At 33.4% G+C, this 26485-nt stretch overlaps 3 protein-coding genes across 6 annotated transcripts; 1 reads left to right on the top strand and 2 right to left on the bottom strand.

Annotated features, from left to right (window-relative positions):
- Positions 1–4038: 4038 nt before the first annotated feature.
- LOC113873178 (biotin--protein ligase 2-like) lies at positions 4039–9897 on the bottom strand. 2 transcript variants are annotated; one of them, XM_027511197.1, is made up of 10 exons: positions 9727–9897; positions 9283–9541; positions 9000–9061; positions 8751–8899; positions 8053–8173; positions 7696–7851; positions 5904–5949; positions 4882–4948; positions 4532–4608; positions 4039–4292 (listed from the first exon to the last, which is right to left on the bottom strand). In XM_027511197.1, exons 1-10 carry the CDS (start codon positions 9827–9829, stop codon positions 4250–4252), a joined length of 1083 nt encoding a protein of 360 aa, XP_027366998.1. In that variant the 5' UTR covers positions 9830–9897; the 3' UTR covers positions 4039–4249. The 2 variants fall into 2 exon arrangements, 1 of the variants encoding a protein (XP_027366998.1); XR_003505930.1 differs by having other exon boundaries at positions 4068–4292; positions 5880–5949.
- A 304-nt stretch (positions 9898–10201) lies between these two features.
- LOC113845927 (histone-lysine N-methyltransferase ASHR1) lies at positions 10202–16691 on the top strand. Of its 2 annotated transcripts, none has more exons than XM_027473650.1 (14): positions 10202–10419; positions 10496–10638; positions 10767–10901; positions 11655–11709; positions 11822–11940; positions 12026–12114; positions 12205–12286; positions 12963–13067; positions 13183–13273; positions 13488–13607; positions 13781–13887; positions 14769–14848; positions 15915–15978; positions 16430–16691. In XM_027473650.1, the coding sequence occupies exons 1-14, from the start codon at positions 10320–10322 to the stop codon at positions 16457–16459; spliced, it is 1320 nt and encodes a 439-aa protein (XP_027329451.1). In that variant the 5' UTR covers positions 10202–10319; the 3' UTR covers positions 16460–16691. The 2 variants fall into 2 exon arrangements, with proteins under 2 accessions (XP_027329451.1, XP_027329441.1); XM_027473640.1 differs by having other exon boundaries at positions 14769–14838; positions 16430–16670.
- A 340-nt stretch (positions 16692–17031) lies between these two features.
- On the bottom strand, positions 17032–24088 carry LOC113873584 (probable serine/threonine-protein kinase mps1). 2 transcript variants are annotated; one of them, XM_027511779.1, is made up of 6 exons: positions 23945–24088; positions 23665–23868; positions 22574–23532; positions 21916–22116; positions 18913–19074; positions 17032–18503 (listed from the first exon to the last, which is right to left on the bottom strand). In XM_027511779.1, the coding sequence occupies exons 1-6, from the start codon at positions 24027–24029 to the stop codon at positions 17928–17930; spliced, it is 2187 nt and encodes a 728-aa protein (XP_027367580.1). In that variant the 5' UTR covers positions 24030–24088; the 3' UTR covers positions 17032–17927. The 2 variants fall into 2 exon arrangements, with proteins under 2 accessions (XP_027367580.1, XP_027367571.1); XM_027511770.1 differs by having other exon boundaries at positions 17510–18503; positions 22574–23592; positions 23945–24079.
- Between the last annotated feature and the right edge of the window lie 2397 nt (positions 24089–26485).

Consider the following 26485-nt stretch of genomic DNA (forward strand, 5'->3'; position numbering starts at 1 on the left):
ATACCAAAATGATGAAGAATATGAAGCAAATAAAATCACAGGTAAAAAAGAAGGCACGATATTATACAGAGTGGCTTTCTGTCTTCTTCCAATATTGCCTCACAAGAAGCCCCGCTAGTGCCCAGAAACAATAGTTTCATGTGACCGAATGGTCCAAAATGGTGCAAAGAGCAAAAGCCTGTCACCGTCCATCTTCCAAATATAACTGCACATTTCAATTCTTTTATCACACAAAGGACCCACAACCAGCTTTTCATTAGTAACGTTCATAATAATCACTTTGCCCCAATCTTCAAATTCCATATGCCCAACAAGTTTTCCACTACCCTTCTTTTTAAAGCTCTTCCCTCGGTCGTTGCTTACTTGGGAGCATGTCTATGCCAAACGCAACGCGCCTATACTAAAGAAGAAATAAAGTTAAAAATAAAGTAGTTGACGAAACACCCATTTCCACATTTCATGCGTAGAAATTAAATATATTGTACCTTTTTTAGCTACTACTATTATTTTGGCCCTGGCTTATCCGATTCTGATTATTTCACTTTAATGATTCAGTTAATCATATCTACTTCGATAATAGCAAGATTATCATTGGCTTCCATTGTACATGATGTGGAATATATTAGGAAAATTACATTAGTCATGTATCGAAACCATGCTTAATATATAAATAAAGCTAAAGCTTGAATGGGAATTAAAATAACATATTTTATATGTATGTATATAATTAAGCTTGGTGATGAGCAGTGTCTTATTCGGCCTCCAACTTCTTACCATCAACTTTTTCTCTCTGTTAGTCACAACTAGTTTGGCCCACCAAGCCTGCTTCCCCATGTGATCATCCAAAGGATCTTTGACTAATCTTCTTTTCGTTTCTTTTTCCATTAATCATATGTAATTATGATTCACGAATTTACATACACACTGCAGGCCCTGTCTATGATCTCAACCAATATCCCATCCCTGTTGTTTGTCTTCGAGTCAGATGCTTCTTAACCCTTTTACTTTATTTCATTCATCATTTGTCGTCACTCACAATCATCAATTGCAAGCTAGAAATTTAAGTAGTTGTACGTACCGGGTGAAATTCATGCTTTCTATTATTCCATAATGTTGAAGAATATTATTTGCACAAACTTGTGAAAATTTGTATACAGTTACTCGTTCTCTTTTTATCTTCCTGTTTAGGAGAATAAAGTGTACATGTTGAAAAGGTGTAATTAATATCTTTATTTATATCAAGATTATTCTTAACTTCTTAATATAATCTCTTCTATTACTATTCTCTCATTAATAATAAGTATGTAAAGTATTTTAATATTAAATTAAAATAAGGTAATAAACAATTATAATATTGTATTGATCTTTAAGTGGATGCATACATAGAAACGAGATTTTGTTTTAGGAGTGGATAGATAAATAAAAGAAAAACAGAATAAATAACTCGTTCAAATTTTTAAGTGAAATTTAGTTATTAACTATATCTATCTATACGAAAGTTGTGAAGAAGAGATTAAAAAAAAAAAAAACTTAGATAAATATATCATTATGTTACACAGGTAATTGAAAAACAGTAGGTAGGCAATTTTCAATTGTGATTTTTTCACTTTGACAACTGTTTAACCCTTTTTTATTCATATAATGATTGTCGAAGACATCATCCACATTCAACATCTTAGGTGTGTTTATAGACTAATTATTCGAAAATAAGACCAACCTGGAAAGCACAACACCATCTTCACTATTTTGAGTATTTTCACGTAAGTTTTCTTTTGTCCACATACTGAAGATTTACTGTATACATATTCTTTTGTACAGTTAGAAGCCTCTAGTAACAAACTAAAATACGGTTCTGTCTCAATTCCGAACCTTTGGAATTGCGCCAAGAACCTTATTCTGTGGACAGCTAGATTAATTTAGGACATTCCAATTATTAAATACTAATAATTTTTGGTATAAACATGATCAATATTTCAGATGGATGTTTGATCGTGACGTATACCAAATTACCAACTATTTTCCTTAATTGGTGATGATTAAAAGAATTCTATGGGGCTCGAGACATGGTGACATGCAATAGATGCCAGCAATAGCATGTCACAAGGGCATTGTCTTCTCTAGAGACCAACACCCATTCACCTAATTAAATGTTAAATAAATAAATCACATTTAGCGGAAGAATTCAGCTTTGCTGCTAATTGGGTGTGTTGGCATATCCAGTTTTCAAAAAGAGAACAAATAAAAGGCTAGAAGCTCTCACTAGCCTTTCACCAATGACCGAAGAGATGAAAACTGCCCATTGAGAATGACTCAACCACCAATGATTACACATTATGATGTAGACATTGGGTGTTGCATGGACATGCTTCATGCCTTTATGGCCTTAACTCTCATACAACTAAGGCATTTTTTGAATGTAAAGATAGCTGTCCATGTGTTGTGGGTGGTGTGGTGTCTTTCGTTCTGCTACAGAAATACAAGCATATAATGCCACGGATCCTGAAAGAGAAATAGCAACAAGTACCCCTCTACCATTCAACATGCCACTTCTAAGGTTTTCCTTCAAACGAGTCCCTTCCTCTCCAAACATTAATTATAATTCACAAAATGAATTGATCCAACTGTGATAGCCTAATTGTGCTAATTTAGAAGAAGAAAAAAAGAAAGATAAAATCTTCATCCATTCATGCTGATTCTTTAGTGGCCAATTTGACATGTGGTCTATCTTTCTTTTTAGACTTTTGCTAATCTTGAAATAGATAAAATAAAAAAGAAGAAAGCCTTTTTTCAATGGCAAGAGAGATTATGCTTACTGTGTCGAATTTTGAAGTTTTAAGAATGCTAAATTAATCTAGATACTGGTATGGATGCTTAGTTTTTTGCGTACATATCGTCCATTGTTGTAATACTCTCTTTATTTAGCATTCTTGATAGTAAAGTGTTATAAACATTTTATGTGTGAACTTTTAACAAAAAACTAGGATAGCTTAATATATACTATTTATATTTTTAAAATTTTTGATCTGTATCGATTTCAAATTTTTTTAACTTGGTCTATCCAAATTTTTCTTTGATTAGATTTGAACAATACTGATCTATTTAAATTTAAATGCAAATTTGAATGTTTTTCTTTTCAAATTTCTTTTCTTTTTTAAAAATGGGAGTTTGATTTAAATTTAAAATTTTATTTTTTGTGATTAGAATAAAATGTGGACGTTTTAACCCAACCCAATAAAACTCAAAATCTCAATCGAGTCACGTAATCTATTTTGACAAAAGACAAATCATATATCATTAAGATAATGCTCTAATTTTAATTAATAAACAACACCTAATTCTTTTTTTGACAAACTTAAGAAAATGCTGAATAAGTGTTGATCACTAACTAGCACAAAACCACCGTCTGTGGAATAAATGCAAATTCTCAGCTAATTATGGGAAAAACAAAGTAAAACGTAGAGTATAAATAAGTGCAACTAATATCTTGTTATTTGATACTGAGAAAGATGTGTCAACATGGGTAAGAATTAGTACTATTTAAAGCCACATGGCAAAAAAGCAGTGCATGTTTATGACGAAATCAGATTTGTCATAATGGAGGATAAGTCCAATTTCAAAAAAGCGACAGGCCCTCGAACTCGCAGAATATATATGACACCTCGGTCATGATGAAGTGGTAGATGGATGACAGACAGTCAACACAATCTGATTAAGCATCTAATTCGAGCACACTTTATTTGGAACCAAAGATGATTATTGAACACAACAATGAATCATAGTAACGTTTTTTTCAAATCATTTCATAGCTGGCCAGGAAGGACCACCATATTCCTTACAAATGATTGAATATAGCAATCATGAACTAGGTCCTATCCAGAGGAAAAAAAACATTTATTTTGGACGCAGCAGCATGATGTTTTTTACATGCCATAATGCAGAGGATCTTGCTTGACCAGACAAGGAAAGACCATTATTAGTTTGACGGAAATGCATAAATGGCATACAAAAGCTCAAATTTTCTAATGTCAAAATATATTAAACATATTTGATTTATTGGATAAAATTTAGCTTTGAAGTCAAAACCTTGAAAATATATACAAAGTTTGTTAAAAGTTAGTTTGTGTTTAGAAACACATTAAAAAAATCTCTAAACGTGAATTTAATGAAAAAATTTAAACTAATAGCATTGAAATAAGTGTGGATAAATGGCCATTCCAACTTGGATCCAACAAGGGTAAAGGAATCTGCTTCAGTCCAGTTTCCTTCGGACCAGTCCTTTGAAAAAGTCAAAGCTGTCACACAGTAGAAAATTATTTTGAATTTCAGTTTATTATAATCATCATGTCACGCAATAACATAATTTGAAATGTTTATTTCGTTTATAAATGTAGCAGATGAGATTGTTGACTGTTTCTGATGACTACATGCGTGCTTCAAATTTCAAAAGTTCAAACTAAAGTTGATTGTTTTTACAAGTATTTTGTCACAACTTAATCATGCAGTTAGAAGAAAAGATATCTTGTTCCATTACCTATTACCATCAGGGTGGAGCTCACACATTTGATTATCATCACCGACAGCCAACAAATATCCAGAGGATGTCAAACCCTACACATTTTAATAACAAAAAAAATAAAAATTTCAGCAATAAAGACAACTTAAGTTAAACCATCAAATTGGAAATGATTGACACACATTTTACTTTTTCTTTCACTTGATGTAACAACTTCAGTTTTGAAAACTAATAACCTCATCACCGATAATCAATAGCATTTTATTGCCTATTCAGTCATACTATAAATTTTAAATTTAGTGTAAACTTTATCAGTTCTCTATCCAAATTTACAGTAAGTCAGGAGAAATAGTTTTCATCTGCCAAACCTGAATAGTAACCACATGTTCAATCATTTTGTCATCATTCTTTTCCTGTACAATAACTCTCTGTCCACTGCATGACATTTGAATATATTAATGACTGTACAAATAAACCATTCCACATACATGCATAAACAGGATTTGTTTAGTCCATATAAAAGGATGATGAATGGAACATTATGTTTCAAACTTCAGTTAAACTGCTAATTAAAACCAATGAATTTAAGTTCAGTTATTAGTATTATGAAAACATGTTTGGAATTCAGAATCGACTCCTTCATGAATCAAATTATCGATTATTAAGGGTAAAAGGAGGTAAACGATTTGCCAGTTTTGGTGATTTAGCTTTCAAAGTGAAAAAGGATAAGAATAAAAGGATGATAAAGAGGACAAACACACATATTTTGGTCCTTTTTTTACAGGGACAGGTGGCAAATGCGAGTTGGAGGCCCAAAAATGAAAAAAAGCAGGAAGTAGCCAGAATGGAAGAGGTCCCGCTTAGTTTAATCATGTAGAAATCAGTTCTCTCGGACAAAGAATAAACAGAACCTTTATTTAAAGCTAGGATGTGATGGAGTCAAGGGCGCTCTTCTATGTCAAAATATTAATGATAATGACTTACAACATATTATGGCGCCACACAAGATTGAAATTTATTCACTGAATGATACATTAGTCACCAAAAAATAAGGGAAAAATAGTCTCCACTGTAACAAGGATTCCTGATTTTAGGTAGGCAAAGTAAGAGGAAATTCAATCACCTTGTTGTTTGTATGAGGAAATTCAATCACCTTATGTTAGAGAGTGTGTTCCTAGCATTACTCTTGTTTGTATACTTCAAGTTTACAATTACAATCATGAACCCTCATTTGTCCTTCAACTTTACCCATGCCATAGGTTCACATTCTTTGTTCATTCAGAATGCATGTCAATGTGTCTTATAATTCAAGACCCCCCCTCCCCAAAAAAAATGAATCCTTGCCAAATATGTATAAATTACATACTAGAGTTTTTGAAAATCAAGTCACCTGTGCAACCATGTCTTACAATATAGCTCCTCTAGTGTTTGAAATCCTGCATTCAAAAGAATAGGGGAAGCACAAAATTACCTTACTCATAATCGACATATACGGTGATGTAGAGTATAGGGTGCCATTGTAACTAATAAACATAAAATACCGTAAGTTTAAGAAAACTTTGAAGTGTGGAAACAAATTAATTGCAAAGTTTTAACTGAAAACTATGTCATTTTGGTTGATTTATTTATTTATTTTTAATAAGTGTCCGATTTTTTCTCAAAAGATGTATGTATCATCACATTGGTCATCTGTTATCAGAAACATTTAAATTGGTCTTTCGTCATGTGAGTGTCTATCACCCTTTTCATAGATATATATTATTTAACGTTGATGAAGAGAGAGATAGATCATAGATAGATAGATAGATAGAGAGAGAGAGAGAGAGAGAGAGAGAGAGTCATGTGAAAATCTAAGATGGAGGGGTCCCATTCCTATTCGTTTTGTTCTTCTAGGGACCAATTTGATGTCACTTCAAGAACCAATGTGATGAATAAGTTGACATTGAATTTGATGTATCTATAAATGGATGTTAAATCTAAGGACATATATTTTTGGAGGACCAAAATACACAGATTTTTTGTTTCTTTTTGAGTTCCTAACTGACAGAGCAAAGGCAAAGAATTTATAAGAGATAAAAAAAAAAGAGTCAGTTGTAAGGGGAAAACTGGGAATCACTATTATTCCAATGAACCATAAAGAGAGATATCTTCTTACAAGGGATTCCCCTTCTCACACAGCCTTTGCTCAGTTACAACAAATCTGACTTTTTCTATCTTTCTTTCAACCCCTTTCCCAATATTTAAGCTAGGACCCTTGTAAGTGTCTTAACGGACTAGCTCTCTGAAAGATGTTCCTCTAACTAACTAAAATAACCTCTAAAATCTCACTAATTCTGAGTTTTTCTCTGCGTCTTCCTCCTGGAGTACACCTTCCAAATCTTTGGATCCAGCTGGGTCCCATAAAAAAATGTATATGATTCTGATCTTAAAAGCCAAGAGAGTCTTTTCTTCTTCTTCTTCAGTCTTCACTTGGATACAAACCAAGGTACAGGCAGCCTACACTAGGCTCCTTTCATTGTAGGGTTTGTGGAGAGTTGATTGTACTAAACCTTGCCTTGTAGGCAGAGAGGCTATAACCGAGAGTATTAAGATTAAAAGTAAGCAACCTTACCATTATGACAGGTCTCACTCAGTAAGTTATCAGTACATGCCCTTAAAAGAAACAGTAAATCCTTACAAAGGGGAAAAGAATCACCTTGATAAAAGGAATAGAGGCTAATGGAGTTTTGCACTTGCAATGGTAAACAAGCAAACCACTTTCAAGGTCAATTATACACATCATTGGTGCACCATATGCTTTATAGTGATATCCCTCTCTCCTTCCTTGCCTGTTTCTCCCCTTCCCCAAATTTCCATCTCTATATACAACAAGTAGCTCCATCAATTTTAGATATAAAAAGGGTAGGTTTCCAAGCATCATCCGTACTCAAACAAGACATTTCTTTGTAAGGCAACCGTACTCTTGCAATGTGAGTGATACACCAGGCTGACAGAAGCATATGTTTCAGAAGTTGATTTAACATGTTTGAAGGTTTTATTTATCCATGAGTTTTTCAGAGAAAGAGAGAGGGATGGAGGAATGAACAAAGGTACAAGATGTTGAGATGATAATCAGAACTGGGGTATGATGTTAGAGATGATGCTAACAAGTAATGTCAACTAATGAGATAACAGAACAGTACCTTGATTCACAAATAAACCATAAAATTTCTCAAATTTGTTAAAAAAGGCAGCCAGAACGTCTTCCCTTTGAAATTGGTAAGCTCCCATAGATAACTCTCTCAGAATTGTGTTTAAGGATGTAGTTGGCTTCTCATTATTGACATTCAGGCCTATTCCTGTGAAAGCATGGGATTTGTTATGACCTTCATCATGAGCATAAACTTGAAAATCATTTTACTCTTACTTTGACAGCAAGGAAAATTAAATTCTCTACAGAGAACAGCGATTTGATAGACAAGTTTAGCAATAAAGTACAAGGAATGGAAGAGCTATCAGTCACTATTGAATGGCATAGCTACCCAAGAATAATTTATTACCTGCACTAACATTGAACTTCTTTGATTTATAGGTTGAGGTGCAAAGAATGCCTCCGACTTTAGAGCCATTTAAGTAAAGATCATTTGGCCACTTGATTCTAACATCTATACAGGGTAATCCCTGGAAAGGAAAGTGTTGGAATAAAATGTGCTTTGGGCCCAAACAATCAAAGAATAAATAATATCAAAACAAATCTTGCATGTTGGTTTGGAATAAACCAAATTCAAAGAAAACATCTTCATTTAACAATACAAAGTAAACTATTCAGTTTTTTAACTCTATGATGATGGAGGTTGTCTTATGTTCCTCTTCCTTTCAGAAAATTTGCTGCCATATATCCTCAATGCTTAACAGGTTAATGATCCCATTTTTAATATCCGTAGCAGCAATACTTGACCAAACAATTTTTCTATTTAGCAAGCCAAAATGCATTTTTTTCCTTCGTACACCATTCTTACTGCTGCCTACAATTTCACAGTTATTACAAGAATCACATAAAGCACCATTAGTTTCCACGAAAGTATTACTTTTCAGCTTATTTAGTTGATAACTTCTGCACATATGCATTGTGTAAATAGAAAAAAATAAAATTATATATATATATATACTTAAATCTGTTAACCTCACTACAACTTTGCCTTATCAAAATCACAAGCAAGCTAGGTATCAAGCCAAATCTTCAAAACAAAGCACTTACATTTTTGTCACAGATATCCTTGATTGCTTCTGTGATAGCCAAGGAAACCACGTACTGAACTAAAGGAACGATTCGTCCATCCTCCATTTGCAGAGTAAAAGAAAACATGAGGCATCCTAACGGAGACTCCCATACATTCTTTGACCGACCTGAGAGTTAAATTGTTCAGTTCCAACCAACTTTGACGTAAACTAAAATAAAAGTTAAAAAGGACAGAGAATCACAATAACACTAAATGTCATATCAAACCTCGTCCCTTGGTCTGAGCATCAGCAACACAAACAGTACCAATGGGAAGTTCACAAAAGTTGCTACAAAAAAATAATGACAGACTTAGGATAATAAGATCTTAAACATGATGAGAGTGAAAACAGGTAAGTAGAAAATGAGAAGGAAAATAGATAAGGCATCATTTTAGGCACAATGAAGTTAGACAAAATGATCATTTTTCAGCTGCATCTTCTGGGTCCAATCCAAACAAAACATAGTCCAAAACAGAGAGCATAGAAAAGGCAACAGGTACAAAACATACTGTGAAACAACATCATGCGTTGAAGTTAACCGTGGAGACCATATGAGAAGCCTTCCAAATTGACTGGTGGAAAGAGAATCCATAAAAGAATGAACTTGGAAAGACCCTTGCATAACAGTTTGATCCAGCTCCGAATGCAAAACAAGGGAGAATTCTCCGTTGTTAGGGAGCTTGAGTGTGTTATTGGTCTTAATAGCTTTAGCACTTTCATTCTCAAACACTGATTTGCCACATAAAACCAGCAAACTGCGATCCACAACTGATAAATAAAAGGGAGGAACAACTATTTCATTTTGAAGATTCAAGCTTTACCCAAATTGTTGAATAACTAATGAACCGAAATGCATCAGTTAATTAATATTAAAGCTTTAAACTTGAAATAGCCCACTCAATTGTTCAGCTAACATATTATAATATCTGAGCACAAAGAGGTTGTGACCGAACCTGTAGACGCCATGAATGTAGATGTAGAAAGATGGCGGAGGTAGAGCCTCCTTGTGGTGACCACTAACAACGATGCTGTCAACGCAGGGTTCCTCAACACCATTAACGTTTCTTCTACAGCTTACAAAAGCCTTTACCCAGGTCGAAAATAACAAGGTTTTTACTTTTTCTTTTCTTTTTTGCAATTGAGTCATCAAAACATAGAATAATTGCAAGTAAGTAACCAACAAATGTATAATTCGACCACTAAATGAAAAAAAAAAATAGTTACAGTATTACATATTTTTTTAGATTTTTTTTATCATTAGTGTTGAAATTTTACTTTAATAATATATATTAACCTTTAATTTTAATTTTTTCATAAATTATCAAAAAAACTTTTATTTTAATTAAAATTTAAAATATTTGTAATATTACATTTGTGATTTAACTTGAGAGAAAATTAACTGCATGGTGTGCAAATAGGACAAGTTAGGAATTTTGAAAATTGAACAGAAGTAAAAGCTACCGAAGAAGTTGCAGGTGATGATGGGTCGGGTGGAGGCAACCCATTAATAACGAAGTGTACAGAGTCCAAAACAGACACTACAGCAATGGAGGATTTGCAGAGTGCCCTGCAGGATCGTAACTTGTCAGTTTCCACTATCCCAGAAAAGGGTCGTTCTCTCTTTGCAATAAGGGATTTCAATCCAGGTTTCTCTCTCTCTCTCTCTAATTAGTTTCAACTCTCTTACTTGCAAGTTAATGATAAATGGGTACGGTGTTGCAGGCGAGGTTATTATAAGTCAAGACCCTTATGTTTGTGTTCCAAATAACTCCGACCAAAAAAGGTGTGATGGATGTTTCGCCACAACTAACCTTAGCAGGTGCTCAAGTTGCAAACTTGTATCCTATTGTGGAACTTCATGCCAGGTCTTCCGTTTTTCTCTCTTGTGTAGCCATTTTTGTTATTTCATTGCTTCACTTTTCACTAAGTTAAATAAATGCTGATATGGGTATTCAGTGAAAAAGTAACTAATGGGGTTAATATATGTATTCAGAAGTCAGAGTGGAAGCTGCATCGTCTTGAGTGTGAGGCCCTCTCGAGGTTGGACAAGGACAAGAGGAAATCTGTCACACCATCTATACGGTTAATGGTGAAACTTTATGTTCGAAGGAAGTTGCAAAATGACAAGGTATATAGAAAGTTTTATTTTGAGTAGTGTAATGGTGCTAATAAGTAAGGATTGGTTTTTACATTGCAAATTTTACGTCCTTTTCTTGTTGTATGAATATGCCTATAAAGTCAATGCGAACATTTGTTAATGCAGTGTATTAAAAATGCAGGTCCTCTCATTTTCAGTCAATTAACAAATTTCAATATTTGGAACTGGGATTGGGAAGGAATTGTCTATGTTACTGAAAGATCAATTTTGCTAAACATAATTGCTTTTGATTTTTCTTTAGGACCATTCAATTTTCTTTTAATGTCAAACTTGGGAAAACAATCTTTTTGTTGGTTACTGACTCTTGTTTATATACACCTGTCATAACTTGCATTCTAGAAATATGTTTGATGCTGTTGAAATATCCCTGGAAGGGGGATGCCTTAGTTATTGACTGTATTGTTGACTTAGCAATCACTGTAGCACTAAGACGATTAACATGGAGGAAGTTGATATTCTTTGTACAAAAAATTGGTAGTATGTCAATATTCTTTATTGACCTGTCTGTTGAATGTTTACCTTCCTCGTTCCTTTGTTAATTTCTATATTCAATTTCACTCACATTTGAATTCATAAACTTGCTTTTGGTGACCTAGTTATCCTTAAAATTCCTTTTTGTGGCTTTGAAAAGTTTCTTCGGTGTATTCTGAAAGCCTTCTTCAGCCACTGATCTGAACACTGAGTTGCCATAAGAGAGAGTTTTATTATTTATTTTGTTGCCAGGTCATCCCAAGCACTGCTACAGACAACTACAAATTGGTGGAGGCATTAGTGGCTCGTATCCTTTTTGTTATTTTTGTCTGAAGGTTTAATGAAATGAACGTATATTTTTGCTCCATTTTCTTACTTTTCCATGATTATTGTTCTTTTTAACATTCACTTCCATGTAGACATGTCTGATATCACAGAGGAGCAGCTGGTGCTATATGCACAGATGGCTAATCTTGTAAACTTCATAGTACAATGGCCTGAAATCAATATAAAAGAGATTGCAGAAAATTTTTCCAAGGTCTTATGCTCCTTCCTGTACCTAAATCATTTAATACAACCGTTATAAAATTTTCCAAGGTCTTATGCTCCTTCTAATCCTGCAGTTTGCATGTAATGCACATACCATTTGTGACAGTGAGTTGAGACCCGTGGGAACAGGATTGTATCCTGTTATTTCTATCATCAATCACAGGTAACCACTTAACTTAACCCCCACCCTCCCCGATATATGTATTTATTTTCCTCTTTCTAGCGTTCTAATCTTGGAACTTGTACCATACAGTTGCTTGCCCAATTGCGTATTGGTTTTTGACGGAAGGTCAGCATTTGTACGTGCTGTGCAGCATATACCCAAAGGTACTGAGGTATGTATTTATATTCTTCATGATTAAAAAGAAATTATAATTTTCATTTAGTTCACTGGTTTTAGAGCAAGAAATGTTGTTTGATGATTATTTTTGTAAATTCCATAAAAGCTTGGGCAGAAAGTTAGGATTTAACCATTTCGGAGAGAACTGCCATTTGATTGTAGACTGTAGAAGATGCAAATGGAAGTCAAACTACCAGAGGTGCAATTAGTGCTTCTACAAACTGTTGAAAATTTAGTGACTTTTCTATGGTAATTTATGGCCAAAAGTAAAACTCTGCCAGCATTATACAAGGAAAAGTAGATACCTTCCTAAAGGAGTTTAATATTTCCAGATTTCCTTGTCACTGTGCTATCAATGGAATACCTACTGGATTTTCAGATAGAATATGTATCAATGTGATGGCCAGTTCTAAGATACAAATGAATTCCTAGATTCAAATAAAGAGTGGTTGCTTTTATGGATAAATGCTAAATGGCTAATTTAAAATTATCCATACACTAGCAACTGAGGCCTTTTCTACTATGCTGAATAAAGCTGTCTTATCACCCCTCTTGTCCTCAGTAGAATAATTTAAAAACTTTATAGTAATTTTGCATTATTTATATAACACAGTTGCATCCAATAGGTGATGATAGTTGTCAATTTGAAATTATTTTCTGTATTTTTTAAGGTAATGATAAGTTATATAGAGACTGCTGGAAGCACTATGACACGACAGAAGGCTCTCAAAGAGCAGTACCTATTCACTTGCACATGTCCCCGGTGTTCTAAAGTGGTACTTGCTATATTACATAATCTGGGATATCTTCTGGTTGGCTTTCATTATGTGGGATATTTTAGTAAAAATTGGCATGCTTTCATTGGCTAATTTAGTTTAGTTAGTTTTGAAGGGTCAGTATGATGATATTCAAGAAAGTGCAATTCTAGAAGGATACAGATGCAAAAATGAAAAATGTGGTGGTTTCTTGCTTCGCACATCTGGTATGTGACTGCATATAGCTATAGTGAATGTCAAGTGACTGGATAGGAACATTATAATCTTTTATTGGCTATTGATTTCGTAGTCTGATGGAGTGATGGTACATCCTCCCTTATATGACCAAGAGTGAGATCAAAGATACACAACCTGCCAGGTGCTTTTATGTCTTTCTTATCAATGACCTTTTTGCTTGTTTTTAATCTGCTAAAATTGCAGATGGAAATGGATTCCAATGCCAAGAATGTGGAATGGTTAGGGACAAGGAGGAGGTAAAGAAAATTGCAAATGAAATAAAATTGCTATCTGAAGAAGCTTCCAAGTCTTCCTCCGCTTGCAGTATCCTTTAACGTTTCTGACAAGAACTTATAATTGCAATAGCTATCACCTGAACTATTTTCCTTTTGCATTCAAATCTTCTCTTCTCTCCCCCCATGTCAGCCTTGATCCATGCGCAAATGAAATGGATTTGCAGTTTATGTCCATGAAGTCAAACCCTTGACCATTTGTAGATTATCAAGGAGCTATTTCCACATATAAAAGTATTGAGAAACTGCAAACAAAACTCTATCATCCTTTCTCAATCAACTTGATGCAAACTAGAGAGAAGATTTTGAAGGTAAGCTCCTCCTTTTATCTCTCTATCTAATCTGCTATTATTCCCTTCTTAATACGTCTTGCTTGATGATATTAGACTCAACCTTGTCTTACATGCTTTACTTAGCACAACTCCTATAAGAAGCATGGACACTTCTAAATAGTAGCCATGTTGGACACATTAATGTGACAATGCATGAATAGTTAGAATATTTTTTGCTGCTTTTTTATAATTTTTTTACTTTGTTTTTTAAACTTCTAATATCATAAGAATTTGATAAATTTAGCATTATATTATGTCTAAAATAACTTATATTCATTTTCAAAGCAAGAATTCTATGTTGTGAATTAAGATTTTTATTTTATGTTAACTTTAAATTAATCTTACACATTTTATTATAGTCACGTGTCTTATGATTTTAAAAATTTTTAAAATATGTCATATCTCCATATCCTTGTTGTATCCATGCTTGCTATGGAGATTTGTTCAGGGCATGTAGATCTTATTTGTGCCTTTTCTTACAAACAAATTATTTTTCTGTTGATTGGTCACTTAAATTTATTAGATACTAGTTAATTAATATGGATTGGTTAACATTCTGTTTTGGATGACCCTGCAATCAGTGTACCACAGGTCTTAATGACAAAAGGAGTTTGTCTCCTTCATATGTATCCAAAGTTTGCATAATTGCTTGTCCTATTTCTATTTCTTTTTTTTTGAAGACTCATTTAGTCATTTATCAATTAAAACTTCTTGGCTTGCCATCTGCTGTCTTCTTTCTTTGTATCAAAGGGTGGCTCTCTGTGCCACATGTAAAAACGAAGACTATTAGTCAATTTATGCGATAATATATTTTTCAACTCTGGAATAGAGTCTAAAGATATGATATTTGTCCTCTGCAGTCATTAATGGAGCTGGAACATTGGAGAGAAGCTTTAGCATATTGCAAATTGACCATACCATTCTATCAAAGTTTGTCCAAGTGAACTTGGATCCTTACTAAACGACATAATAATGAGCTTACTTAGCTTTGATTTTTTCATCAGTTTGAGTTATTGCAAGCATTTCAAAGTTGTATATGTTGCTCTTCAAGTATTTGTTTTCCTTTTCTCATTCCTCATTTAATGGAACAATGAATATTCCTGTTGTAAACAATAGTGATGTAAGGTATTCAGGAAGCAAACTTAGCAAAGCAGATTAAATCTACAAGAAAAAGGTGAAGATTGTAAATTAGGTGTTGACTGAATATCCCAGAACATTCCAATCACATCAGAGATGTACACATAATATTGTGATGAAATTTATCAGAATATTTTAATGGGGGAAAAAATTAAGCAGTTTGAAGCATTATGGAAGACTGATAGACTATAAAATTTAAAGAAACACAGGTGCCTTCCCACATTTATGGTGCATTTCTGTTCACATTGAGTGCTCTAAAACGTAACAGTGTCCTTCGTCAACTTTAAATTCTTAATTTACTGCCTTCTAAATTGTGTGTTAGAATATATGAACATGCATTAATATCTAGGTTAATCTCAGGATTATTTACAATATCTTAGATTATCTCTTGGAATAACTTTCAATATTTCCTACTATTTCGTGATTTGTTTCCTTATTTAGATAAGATTGTGGTCTAGTATTAGTATAAATGAGGGATAATGATTTATGCTTTGTACCATTTCAGTCTCTTTTATCTCCCTTTTCTACCTATTCCTAAATCCCCATAATTTCAACAGAGCCTACAAAAGGTCAAGTCACTAAACTCTCTCAATCTCCATTAGAAATATTAAATAGGATTTCATTTAAGTGGTCATGGAAAGTTATGCCAGACACAATGTGACAAACTTATGCATGTACAGTCTTACATCAGTTTGATGTATATATATACCAAAGACAGAGTTAAACCAATCTTAATCATCTTGTAGTTTACGATCATCTCAATATTCACTTGGCCTTTTGTGCTGAAGCTTACCATTCATTTCTTTTTGAGAAAAGAGTTCATAAATATATTGCTAATATCCAGTGGTGGATGTTTTACTTCATCGCAGGAGTGTATCCGGCTGTTCACCCTCTGCTCGGTTTGCAATATTATACTTGCGGAAAACTAGAATGGTAAGCGTCTCTCAGCTGTAGCCTTTAGTCTCGAAATGGACAAAGGCTTTTGTTAAATTCTTGGACTAAGTGAAAGCATTTGTGGGGACAAAATGTCATGCTTTTCTTTTGTAAAGAGTACTTAAGTGTTTATCTGTAAATATGCATAACATATACATCAACAAAAAACTGAACAAACTTATGACTAATAGTAAGTGTATAAAGATTGCTGTACTTTTACTGTAGGCAGTGAACAATTTAGCAAGATGTGATAGTGGAACTTCTTTAATGATCTAGCAATACATATTTGGATGACAATTTTAAAAAAGATGTATACTAACAATAATAATCAAACTAATCTTAAAAAATAAATAAATAATTCGAGTTTAATAGTTTTTTATCAATGTAGCTGATCCTCATAGTAAAAAGGGACATGTATTTTTGTTGTTTGAGCATAATGGTTTTGATATAGGTATCTTGGAGACACAGAGGAAGCTGTTAAATCACTGACCAAGGCTGTGGATATACTACGGATTACTCATGGCACTAATACACCTTTCGTGAAGGAACTCTTGATGAAATTGGAAGATGCCTGTGCTGAAGCGTCTTACAAACTTTCCTCTAGAGTAGTAGAAAAGTAGCATGTTGATGATTACAATTTTTGCTTCTTTGTAAAACCAAGATATTGATTAAAATTGGATTGAGGAATGCTAGCAATATTCTAACACACTTTCTAATACACTTTGGTATTAATTAAAATTTATTAAAAATTACAAAATTATATGAATTTTACTTTTACTTTAATACTTCTTTCTTATATTTCTTTTAATTTTCAATAAATTTTAATCAGGAACAAGAAATTTATTAGAGAACATGTTAGCATTCGCCAACCTGGATCAGACAAATGGGTTAGAGAACATGTTAGCATTTGCTCAGTGCATCACAAGAATCGCAATCAAACAAAATTGTCAGTAGCCACTACTTTTCATGGTCCGTACGTATTCCAATATATCCTTCGATCTGGAGGTTATATAATCATTCTTTACTTCTTTTTTTCTTTTTCTTTTTTTTCGCAGTGTTTACTGTCTCGTAGTAGGAGGAAAGTAAGGGTAAGAAGGGGAAAAAAAGTAGGTGCTGCCTGTTTTAGAAGAGGGATTTATTTTTCTTATTTTAATTATTGTCTGTGCGTGCTAGATTAAAGCAGTTTTATTTTAAAGGAAAAATGTTTTGATCTTACCTAGATGTGATGAAAATACTCTTGTTGCCTCAGTCCACGAAATTACAATCATGGACTTTTATTTATGCGGAAATAAAAAAATAATCAAGAAAATTGAACACAATCTTTTTGTAAGCTTTTCACAAAAAAATCTTATTTAAATAAGATTCACATAAGCTTTTAAAAATAGGTTAAAATATACTTACACAAGCTATAAGCTATTTTCACAGACCCAAATAAACTCTAATTGCTTTAAAAAATCCCAGTATAACTACATACACTTCTATAGCAGTAACAAATGTCTAAAACTTGAAAAGATATATGCATAAAATTTTAAAAAAATCTAGACGTATAATTTGCTCATTAAAACATTAATGGAACCTGGCACTTGTCTAGCTTCACAAAATTTATACAAGACCTGTACTAAATTGATTCACTTGCTACACATTATAATCCATCTGAATAATGGGAAATACACACGATGCCACCCAGTAAACTGCTAACCCATGAAAAATGCTATGACGATTATTACATTTACTACAACTAGATCGAAGAAGTACAAAAGATTTTTTCAATCACACTTCGGGAGGGGCCAGAGGAGGGTGGAAACATGATAAATAGGATGGGAGATGTAATGGAAAAATGAGAACCATAGAGGGTATAAAGTGAGTGAAAAAATTAAGTTGAAAATATATTGCAAATAGCCCAAAAAAATTATACACCCACTGATCAACTCCCTAGCTTTCTTCCTCACCTAGTTGTTTTCAGTATTTGTCAAACAATCCTGTAGCTGAATACAGAGTTCTGACATTTGGGAGAGCAGTTTTAGTTGTTGATCTCGTGAATTTAGTGAGTGAGGAGATGTTATCTTGAATGGATCAACAAGAAGCTGCTGGAGCTGAGTACAGAGTTGGGATGCTTCCGGGTCATATGTACAAGTTTCAGCAATGAGTTGTAGCAGTTTACAGCTATGGTCTTGGGACAAAGACGGATAAGATGGTACAGGAGGAACAAGAAAAGGATGTTGGAGTAGCTGGGGAATTCTCCACCTTTGATTGCGATCCCATGCTAGACACCTCTTCATAAGATCCATAAGCCATGGGTTTGAAACTGGCTCATACGTAATTTCATGATTTGGATCAGTTATAACTTTGAATTTGGCCCAAAATGTCTTATACTCAGAGAAAGGTGTTCTCCCATATACCATTTGATAAAGGATGCAGCCCAGGGACCAGATATCTGATGGCCGACCACACTTAATTACATTTCCATTCGCATCAGTCTCATTACACATAAATGCCTCTGGAGACATGTAACTTAGCGTACCCACCTACAAGAGTTTAAAGCACATTTTAAGTACAAATATAATTACACCAAGACATTATCAAAAGAATTGTGTTTTCTTAAGACAGAATCCACAACAAAAAATCTGAAATTGTAAATTTTATAGAGCTGAACAAACCAATTATGAGTAAGGCCCACTAAAATATAACTTAACCACCCTCACCAAAACCACTTAATACAGTTTGTACACCACTTATATGCAACTATGCATCACATTGCGCAATGCAAGAAAAACATGAGTAAGGCATCACTGTACATCCCAATTATGAACAACAAAAAACCGTAAGTAACCTAGGGTATAAAGCAGCATAGAGCCTCAGGAGAAACATGCATCTCAATCATAGCATATGTACAAGTGAGTCAAAAGGAGAGAAGAGGTGGAAAATAAGCATCACCTGTGAATCTCGTTGGATGTTGGTTGTATCGTTCATTATTGCTTTTGCTATACCAAAATCAATCAGTTTTAGGGAACCTTTGACAAGGAGGAAGTTAGCTGGCTTCAAGTCTGAGTGCACAATTCGTTCCTCGTGAATAGTGTTGACAGCTAGAAGAATTTGCTGCAAATGTGTCAACAGAACAGTCTCAGCTAATTTGCATTGACAGAAGCAAGGAAAAAAAGTGTTCCAACAACTACCTTACCCTACTAAATGAGATCAGCTACATAGATCATACGATACCATTGAACTTGTCAAAAATCAAAATTTTAAAAATATAATTAGTCAAAAGGTTTTTTATAATTTCTTCTAAAGTTCTTTTAGGTCTCATTCTACCCTTTTTCTATAGGACTAAAAGTCATGTCATCCATTCTTCTTATTAGTGTCTCTAAAGGTTTTCTCTGCACATGACAAAACCACCTTCAATAGTTTCAGTCATCTTTTTCATTATAAGTGTTACATTAATATTCTTACGTATTATCATTTTTGATATTGTCTTTTTTCATGCAATCACTCATTCAACTTAATATTCTCATTTCTATTACTCTCACTTTTAAAAATGTTCCAGTAAAAAGAAAATGAACAAGGAAAAGAAACAAAAGTTCATAGTTGTATAATGGAGGAAATTGGCAACAAGTGAGAAAACATAATTTCAAATCTGATTATGATAAATGATATTGAAATGCACAATTTCTCAAAAAGAAGAAATGGCAGCGAGTTCATTAAAAAAGGACAGAGTGGGTCATTTAAAAGAAAGAAATGCTCATGCATGCTACACCGGTACACCCAAAGGCCCTTCAATTCCTTCAAGCCTTTCTTTTCATTGCAAGATGCACATTGCCTCAATTGTTATCACCCTCAATTTGGTTCTTGGCAGGTTCTCTCATTTTTTCATGTGAATATTCATTTTCTTGCTTTAACTCATCCCTTTGGGATTCTAGAAAAATCCTTTTAACTCATTTAATTTTTCTCTTTTACATAGATATCTTTGTGTGAATTTTTAGAGTTAGAGATAATGCTCTAAAGAAAAAGGGGTGTTACTCACTGGAGAAATTTTCTATTTGAATTCTTAAGGCATGTTCACAATTTGAATACATAAAAATGTTGGGTCTTGGCAAGTTCTTATTCTTAGGAAATGTGTATTTTAGAGCTTTGGGTATAAATTTAAGAATTTTATTATTGAAGTTAGTTCTGAATATCTGTTAAATATTATTAGTATTCAAAATTGTAGACTTACACTTTTCTTATGGTTCAAGAGTAGTCATGTGACGCAAATTAATTGGTCTTCATTATGTTATTATTGCCATAAAATTATTAACTTGAAGGAAAAAATCTTAAATTTATTTCTTGATCATATAAAAGTTTATTGAGATGTGTACTTTGTTTTAGTATATGAATTTATTTTAAAAAGTGTGAAAGAAATAATTATTTTGATTTTATTTGATGGTATTTAATTATGAGACACATGCGTTGAGACTTCAATTGTTGAAAACAAATCTGATTTATGTATGAGTATGAATTTTTGTCATATAAATATTTTGGGAGTAGTTATGTTAGAACCTCGTGACCATTAGCAAAAATAACGGTTTAGGTCCACCTAGTTATACTGCAAGAAAAGAGGGCTACTCATTAGATGAAACCACCGGTGCACAAAAAGGACTATCAACTAGGTGGAGCTGCCTCCTGTCAAGATTAATTACGACATGATAGATGCCAAAAGAGAACTACCCATTAGATGGAACTATCCCTAAAAGAGAGGCTACCCTAGAGAGGAGAGGGCTATCAACGAGATGGAACTATCTTGGACTTTAATTGTAACTCTTATAGCATTATATTGACGCCTACTTTGATGATGGTTTAGAAAACTAATATTATTTAATTCTAACATATGTATATTTTATTATAATACTCATGATTGAAATGATATTTTTTTAACAGTAAAAGTTTATAAACTCTTAAGGGATTTTAAGTAAGTTCTCTAATTGCGAACTACTCGTGATATTTATTTTTCTTTCTTGTTTCTTGTAGTTATTATGTCCTCTTTGAATTTGTGTGACTCACTCCCTATTTATTTAATATTTACAGATCATTAAGTAGCAGAGTTGCAGGTTACTAGGAACATCAGTCTATCCCAATAGAATTTTTATTGGTAGGTCACCACTGTTTTGGCAGCTTTGACACTTTTCTTTTTATTTTATGTTTTGGACATTTTGCAGCTATTTAGGGGATAGAATTTTATTTTGGATGTGTATTAACAAATGTTCTAGTTTTGATATTATGATATGTTGAAATTTGATTGGTTTTGGTTGAATTATAAATCAATCTAGAAAGGTTATTATATTTTGAGATAATGAAAATACAGAGGAATCTGCCAAAATTTTGGCAAATTTGTTATATTATGTGATTGAAAGAGGTTTATTGTCTCATGTGCTAGTTTCTAAATAAACTTGCCAAGTTAAGTGGTGTTTCTAGATAACTTAGTCTGTGCACCAGTCACAAACCCATTTTCGAGTCATGGCAGATATTTGATTGATAGGCGAAGTTCTGTATTAGACAGTTATTACGCAGCTCAAATTCCATCTTAGAAAGTTATCAAGCAGTTAATCTTATATTAATATCAAATTAGGCAGTTGTACATTATGTGACAATTATACCTCGTGTTTGTTCATGTTTCTACTTAAATCTATCCAAAACAACCAGATTATTTCTACCACTTATTCATAATTCAGTGTTCATTTCCTAATTCTAACTACTACTTTTCAAATGTTATATGAAATATGAAGAAATGATTGAACATCCAGAACCCATAGAAGTAGCTATGGATATAAGCATGGAAGTGTTATTTACATTCTTTTAGGATAACCCAAGCACTAGGAATTTCAATTATTGAATCAAGAACGCAAAAGTACTGCAACATGGAGGTTCAAAGAAATGACAAAATATTCTCAAGGAAACATTTGAAACCTGCCAATAAAATCGAAGCCAGTTCTCATCTATGGTCTGGTCGTTTCCATCCAGCTCCTTCCACTTCTGAGACAACATGTGAGCCAAATCAATTTCCCCATATTCAAGTACCATGTATATATATCCATCATCCTTGACCCGGCCATCTTTATTACCGCAGGATCCTTTCATAACTTCCTCAAGCAAAGCTTTGTCAGTCACCTAATTACAAAATTGATTGATTGAGTAAAAGTAAATTACACTAGAACATAAATATTTTTTATACACTATAGACATGAAAACGAATTCAAAAGAAGATCCTTTTTCTAAAAGGAAGAAGAGTATATACACAAAGTACAAATCTTAAGTGAGGATGACCCAATTTGGATAAACTTCTCAATAAATACTTATAGGAATATTTTTTTTATATATAAACTCTTTCATCTAACTTTTGTAAAAACTTGAGGAATCTGAGTTACTTTCAACTTATAAGAGAAGTTTTATTCATTTTTCATATTGAGTATTTTTTCTCTTTTCTATAAGGACTTATCAATAAGATTACTCAAACTGCACCTATATATTGTATCCCCATACGTCTCTAGGAGAGATATGAAGCAGAAATAACTAAAAACATGAACTGCTAAGCATCATAACAGAAATCAGTTGTTGAGCAGAGTACCTCATAATCTGTAAGCTGTATGATGTTATCCTTTCCCTTCAGCTTATTTAGATATTCAATCTCTTGACAAAACCCACATGCAGTAGCATAATCGCGACCCTTGAGCTTGATCTTTTTAAGTGCATAGATCCTACAGTCTGATGAAATCACTTTGTGTACCTCACTGCTTCCACCACTACCTATCTTGCCAAGACGTTGATATAGCTTGCCATTGACTTTAAAAAACAAATCAGGATCATACATCCTTTTCCGAGCAGTAGATGAACCTTTACTACTTGCAGCCTTCTCTTGTTTTTCTAATCTAGAAGGCTCCAACTTCACACCTGAAGATGCAGTTGAGGGCAATGTAACCTGCGCTTGTATGTTGCCATCATCTGCAGGTTCTTTCCCTTTAGTGTCATCACAAGTATATTTGGAATGCCCAGTTTCCTTTAACATCCATCCCTGTTGCTCCTTAGATTGATCACTCTCTTTAGATGCCAACTCTGTATCAATAACAGGACCAGCCACTCGAACTTCAACTTCTGCCTGATCAACTCTATTGATTTCTTTTATTGAAGCATTTAATGATTTCATAACCACTTCAGTTGTAGGATGAGGATTAACATTAAGCTTCCCCAAAGGTTCGGCAGCCACACGTGAACCACCATCTTGATGCAAATAAGAATAACGGGTGGTTGAATTTAACATGGGAGCTGAAGTTGAATGAACCGAGGTAGTTGTAGCACAAGAAGGTCCCATAACCGAAGATTGCGTCGCTGGCTGACTCAAAAAACTTCTGAATTGCTGCAGATGATCCTGCATAACCACAGTTCCCTTCGGCAAAACAGAACTTACTCCACCATCAGATCTCAAACTGGCATCAAACTCTGCCTGCTGAACATTTTGTTGCTTCGAGTCTTGGTTGAATCCAAGCGACGACGACGCTTCGAGTTGGTTGCCTTCAACCCAATCCATTTCTGCGAATCCAAGCGAACTCATATGAGATGATAAATTTTCCAACTCAGTGACCTTTCCATCTGCAAGTTAAAAGACGAGAAAAATATATCGCATTCGGAGTATGCAAAAATCACAACATCATAAAACTTTACCCTGCGGAGCAATGTTGGTTTGAATTGAAAAGTGAACTTTCTTCTGAGCTTCTAGGTTTTGAGAAGAAACAGCGACGTTGCTGTGAACTGAAATTGAGTCCTTAGATGAAATTTCTAGAGAGTTGTTGGATTCAGTGGGATTGGAAACCCTTCGTTGAGGAAGAAGAGTGCGTCTTGGCCTTATGGAATTGGACTGCATTGTACCTGAAAGTGAAACCCTAAGTCAAGTGTTGAAAGCAATTTAGAAGAGAGAGGTTGAAATGAAGAGTAATGGAGCTACCGAGAGGACGGTGTCGTTTCAAGGCGGCTTGAACGTGGCGGAGGAAGTTCGGGGAAGAGGAATCCGGGTTAGGCTTCCCATCCATCGAGCATTTCTATCGCTCCTCAATTTCCCTTTTCTCCAAAACGCAAATTGAAATTCAATTCTTCCTTTCGCGCTCCCCTCCCCCACCTTTCTTGTGGGCTTGGGCTTATTTTCAGCCTATACACCCCACTTGCTCCTCCAACAACCAAAAAGCCATGGATTGATCAAGTTTGGGCTTCTTACTCGTGAAAAAAACTTGGGCTTGTGCGTAATGTATACATTGACAGATGGTAGTGTTGTCAAATATAAGGAATTTCGAGTATAAGTGGAGTTTTTGACGTGGTGAAAGATATTTGAGTTATCATTTAATGATGATTTAAAAGAAATAACATAAGATGCTCATGCTCTAGAAATGACTGATGTAGAGGATGGAATTGGGCTTGACACAGGATGTGGAATTGGACAACAAGGAGATGGAAAAAATGAGGGTAGGGCAGAAACATAATGTAGATACTGTAACTAGGCAAAATGAGTATGTGCCAGATTTTGGATCAGTTGAATGTTATGCTAGTTGACAAGAAAATGAAGGAGTTGGTGATGGATTGTGTGAGGAGTTGGGGACTGGTGAGCATGATATAGATAACGATTATCATAGTGATCAATTGCATAGTGATATTTGTCACACAATGAAGTAGATGATAAACCTCAATATTAACCATTTCAACTTGAAAAATGTAGAAATACTTTAGAGTTTTAACTAGGAATGAAATTCATTTCAACATACCAATCTAAGAATGCAATTACATAGCACTATGTTTTAAATGGTTAATAAATTAAATTTTTAAATAATGATGACAGTGGATGTAAGGTTAGGTACAATATTCTAAGTTGTGATTGGATGACATTTGTTAACAAAGTTGACAATACAAGTACCTATAGGTTAAAGACCTATGTTTCAAAGCATACATGTGCAAGGATATTTGACAAAATTGAGAACTTTTCATGTAGATATATTTAATTTTTAATTAAAAATCACATAATTGCATTTGTAACTTGTGATTTAGTGAACTTTTCATGTAGATATATTTGTATTCTAATGTCATATAAGAAGTCAATCTAATTCATTATATACACTAATATTATAGTAGGCAAGTGTAACAGAGATGTTATAACTATATTATTAATCCAATTAATAGTCACAGCTACAAAAGATAATTATATTAGCACCTTCATAGAAAAGAGGACCATGCAAACCCAAAAAAAAATTGAGGTGAATGAATTATGTTGAATAGCCAAACTTTACAAAGTTAAAGATGTCACATTTTTATTACCAATGCATGAAATATATGGGCTTTGAATATAATATGGTTACTTCTCCAAACTTTCCAATTCATTAGGTAAAATCTATATTTTTCATGGATAAATTGCAACACATTATAGATACTAATTTACCAACTATCATGTTATAAACAAGAAACCATAACTATTAACCAAATACTGTCTGATGTTTAAAATAACTAAAACACACTAATAAGTAATTTATTACTATGGTTACAAAGTAATTTATTATTTTTTTATATTAATTATTTTCTCAATGTCATTTTTATCTATAAGAAGTTAAGAACTGTCAAACCATGTTCCTGGAAAACAGATAGCAAGAGAGAATTATTATGTTATAATTATAAATAAGATTTAATTTCATCGTTTGAAGTTATAATTTTTATACAAACACTTGCACTTACTAAAATATCTGAAGCCTTAAAATTTTAGGTACTAATTAGAACCGATCATTACGAGATCAAAAATTTAGTTTTGATTGTCCTTAAAATTTGTAAATAATCGCAAAATTCTGTGTCTTGTGATAACGTGTCTTTGGTCGGAAATCTGATAAAGTAATCTGCTTCAAAATTTGACGTAACACTTATAAAGAGAAATTTTTAAATAGCTGACATGTTAAGTCAATAACACACTAGACTTAAACTAGTTGTGAGGAATTTGAGTAGTTTATATGAAATTACGATTCAAATTTCATTATCGCATCTTATGTCAATAAAATTAGTAGAAAATATAAGTGTGAAAGTGCGTTTTTCTTTTTCTTTATTAATTTTTCACAAATGAGGGACACGTGAATGTCTGACGAATTGGCTACCATTCTTGCTGTCTAATTTCTCTTTCCTATAATGATCATTTTTTCACAAATTCTCCAATAACAGAAGGTCCTGCTTTTAATATACAAAACAAAACACATCTAATTTTTAATATATACTTTTGAAAATACAAGAACACTGACACCCTTGCCTCATGGCTTGCAATTCGAGCTCCAAGTTACCAAAGAGAATCTTTTTGACTTGGTAACATTTATTTCCTATGGCCTTTTAAACCCAATTCAAATTGAAATATTAACAAATTTTTTCTGACATCTTTGTAGGGCAACTTGAAGCTGAAAGAATCAAATTTCAAAAAGAGATAAAAGTAAATTAGTAAATGCCTGATGAGCCGCAGCTAAGATTTGGATTT

This window comes from Abrus precatorius, unplaced genomic scaffold, assembly GCF_003935025.1.
Source record: "Abrus precatorius isolate BTA unplaced genomic scaffold, Abrus_2018 Scaffold10, whole genome shotgun sequence".
In the NCBI taxonomy this organism is placed as follows: Eukaryota; Viridiplantae; Streptophyta; class Magnoliopsida; order Fabales; family Fabaceae; genus Abrus; species Abrus precatorius.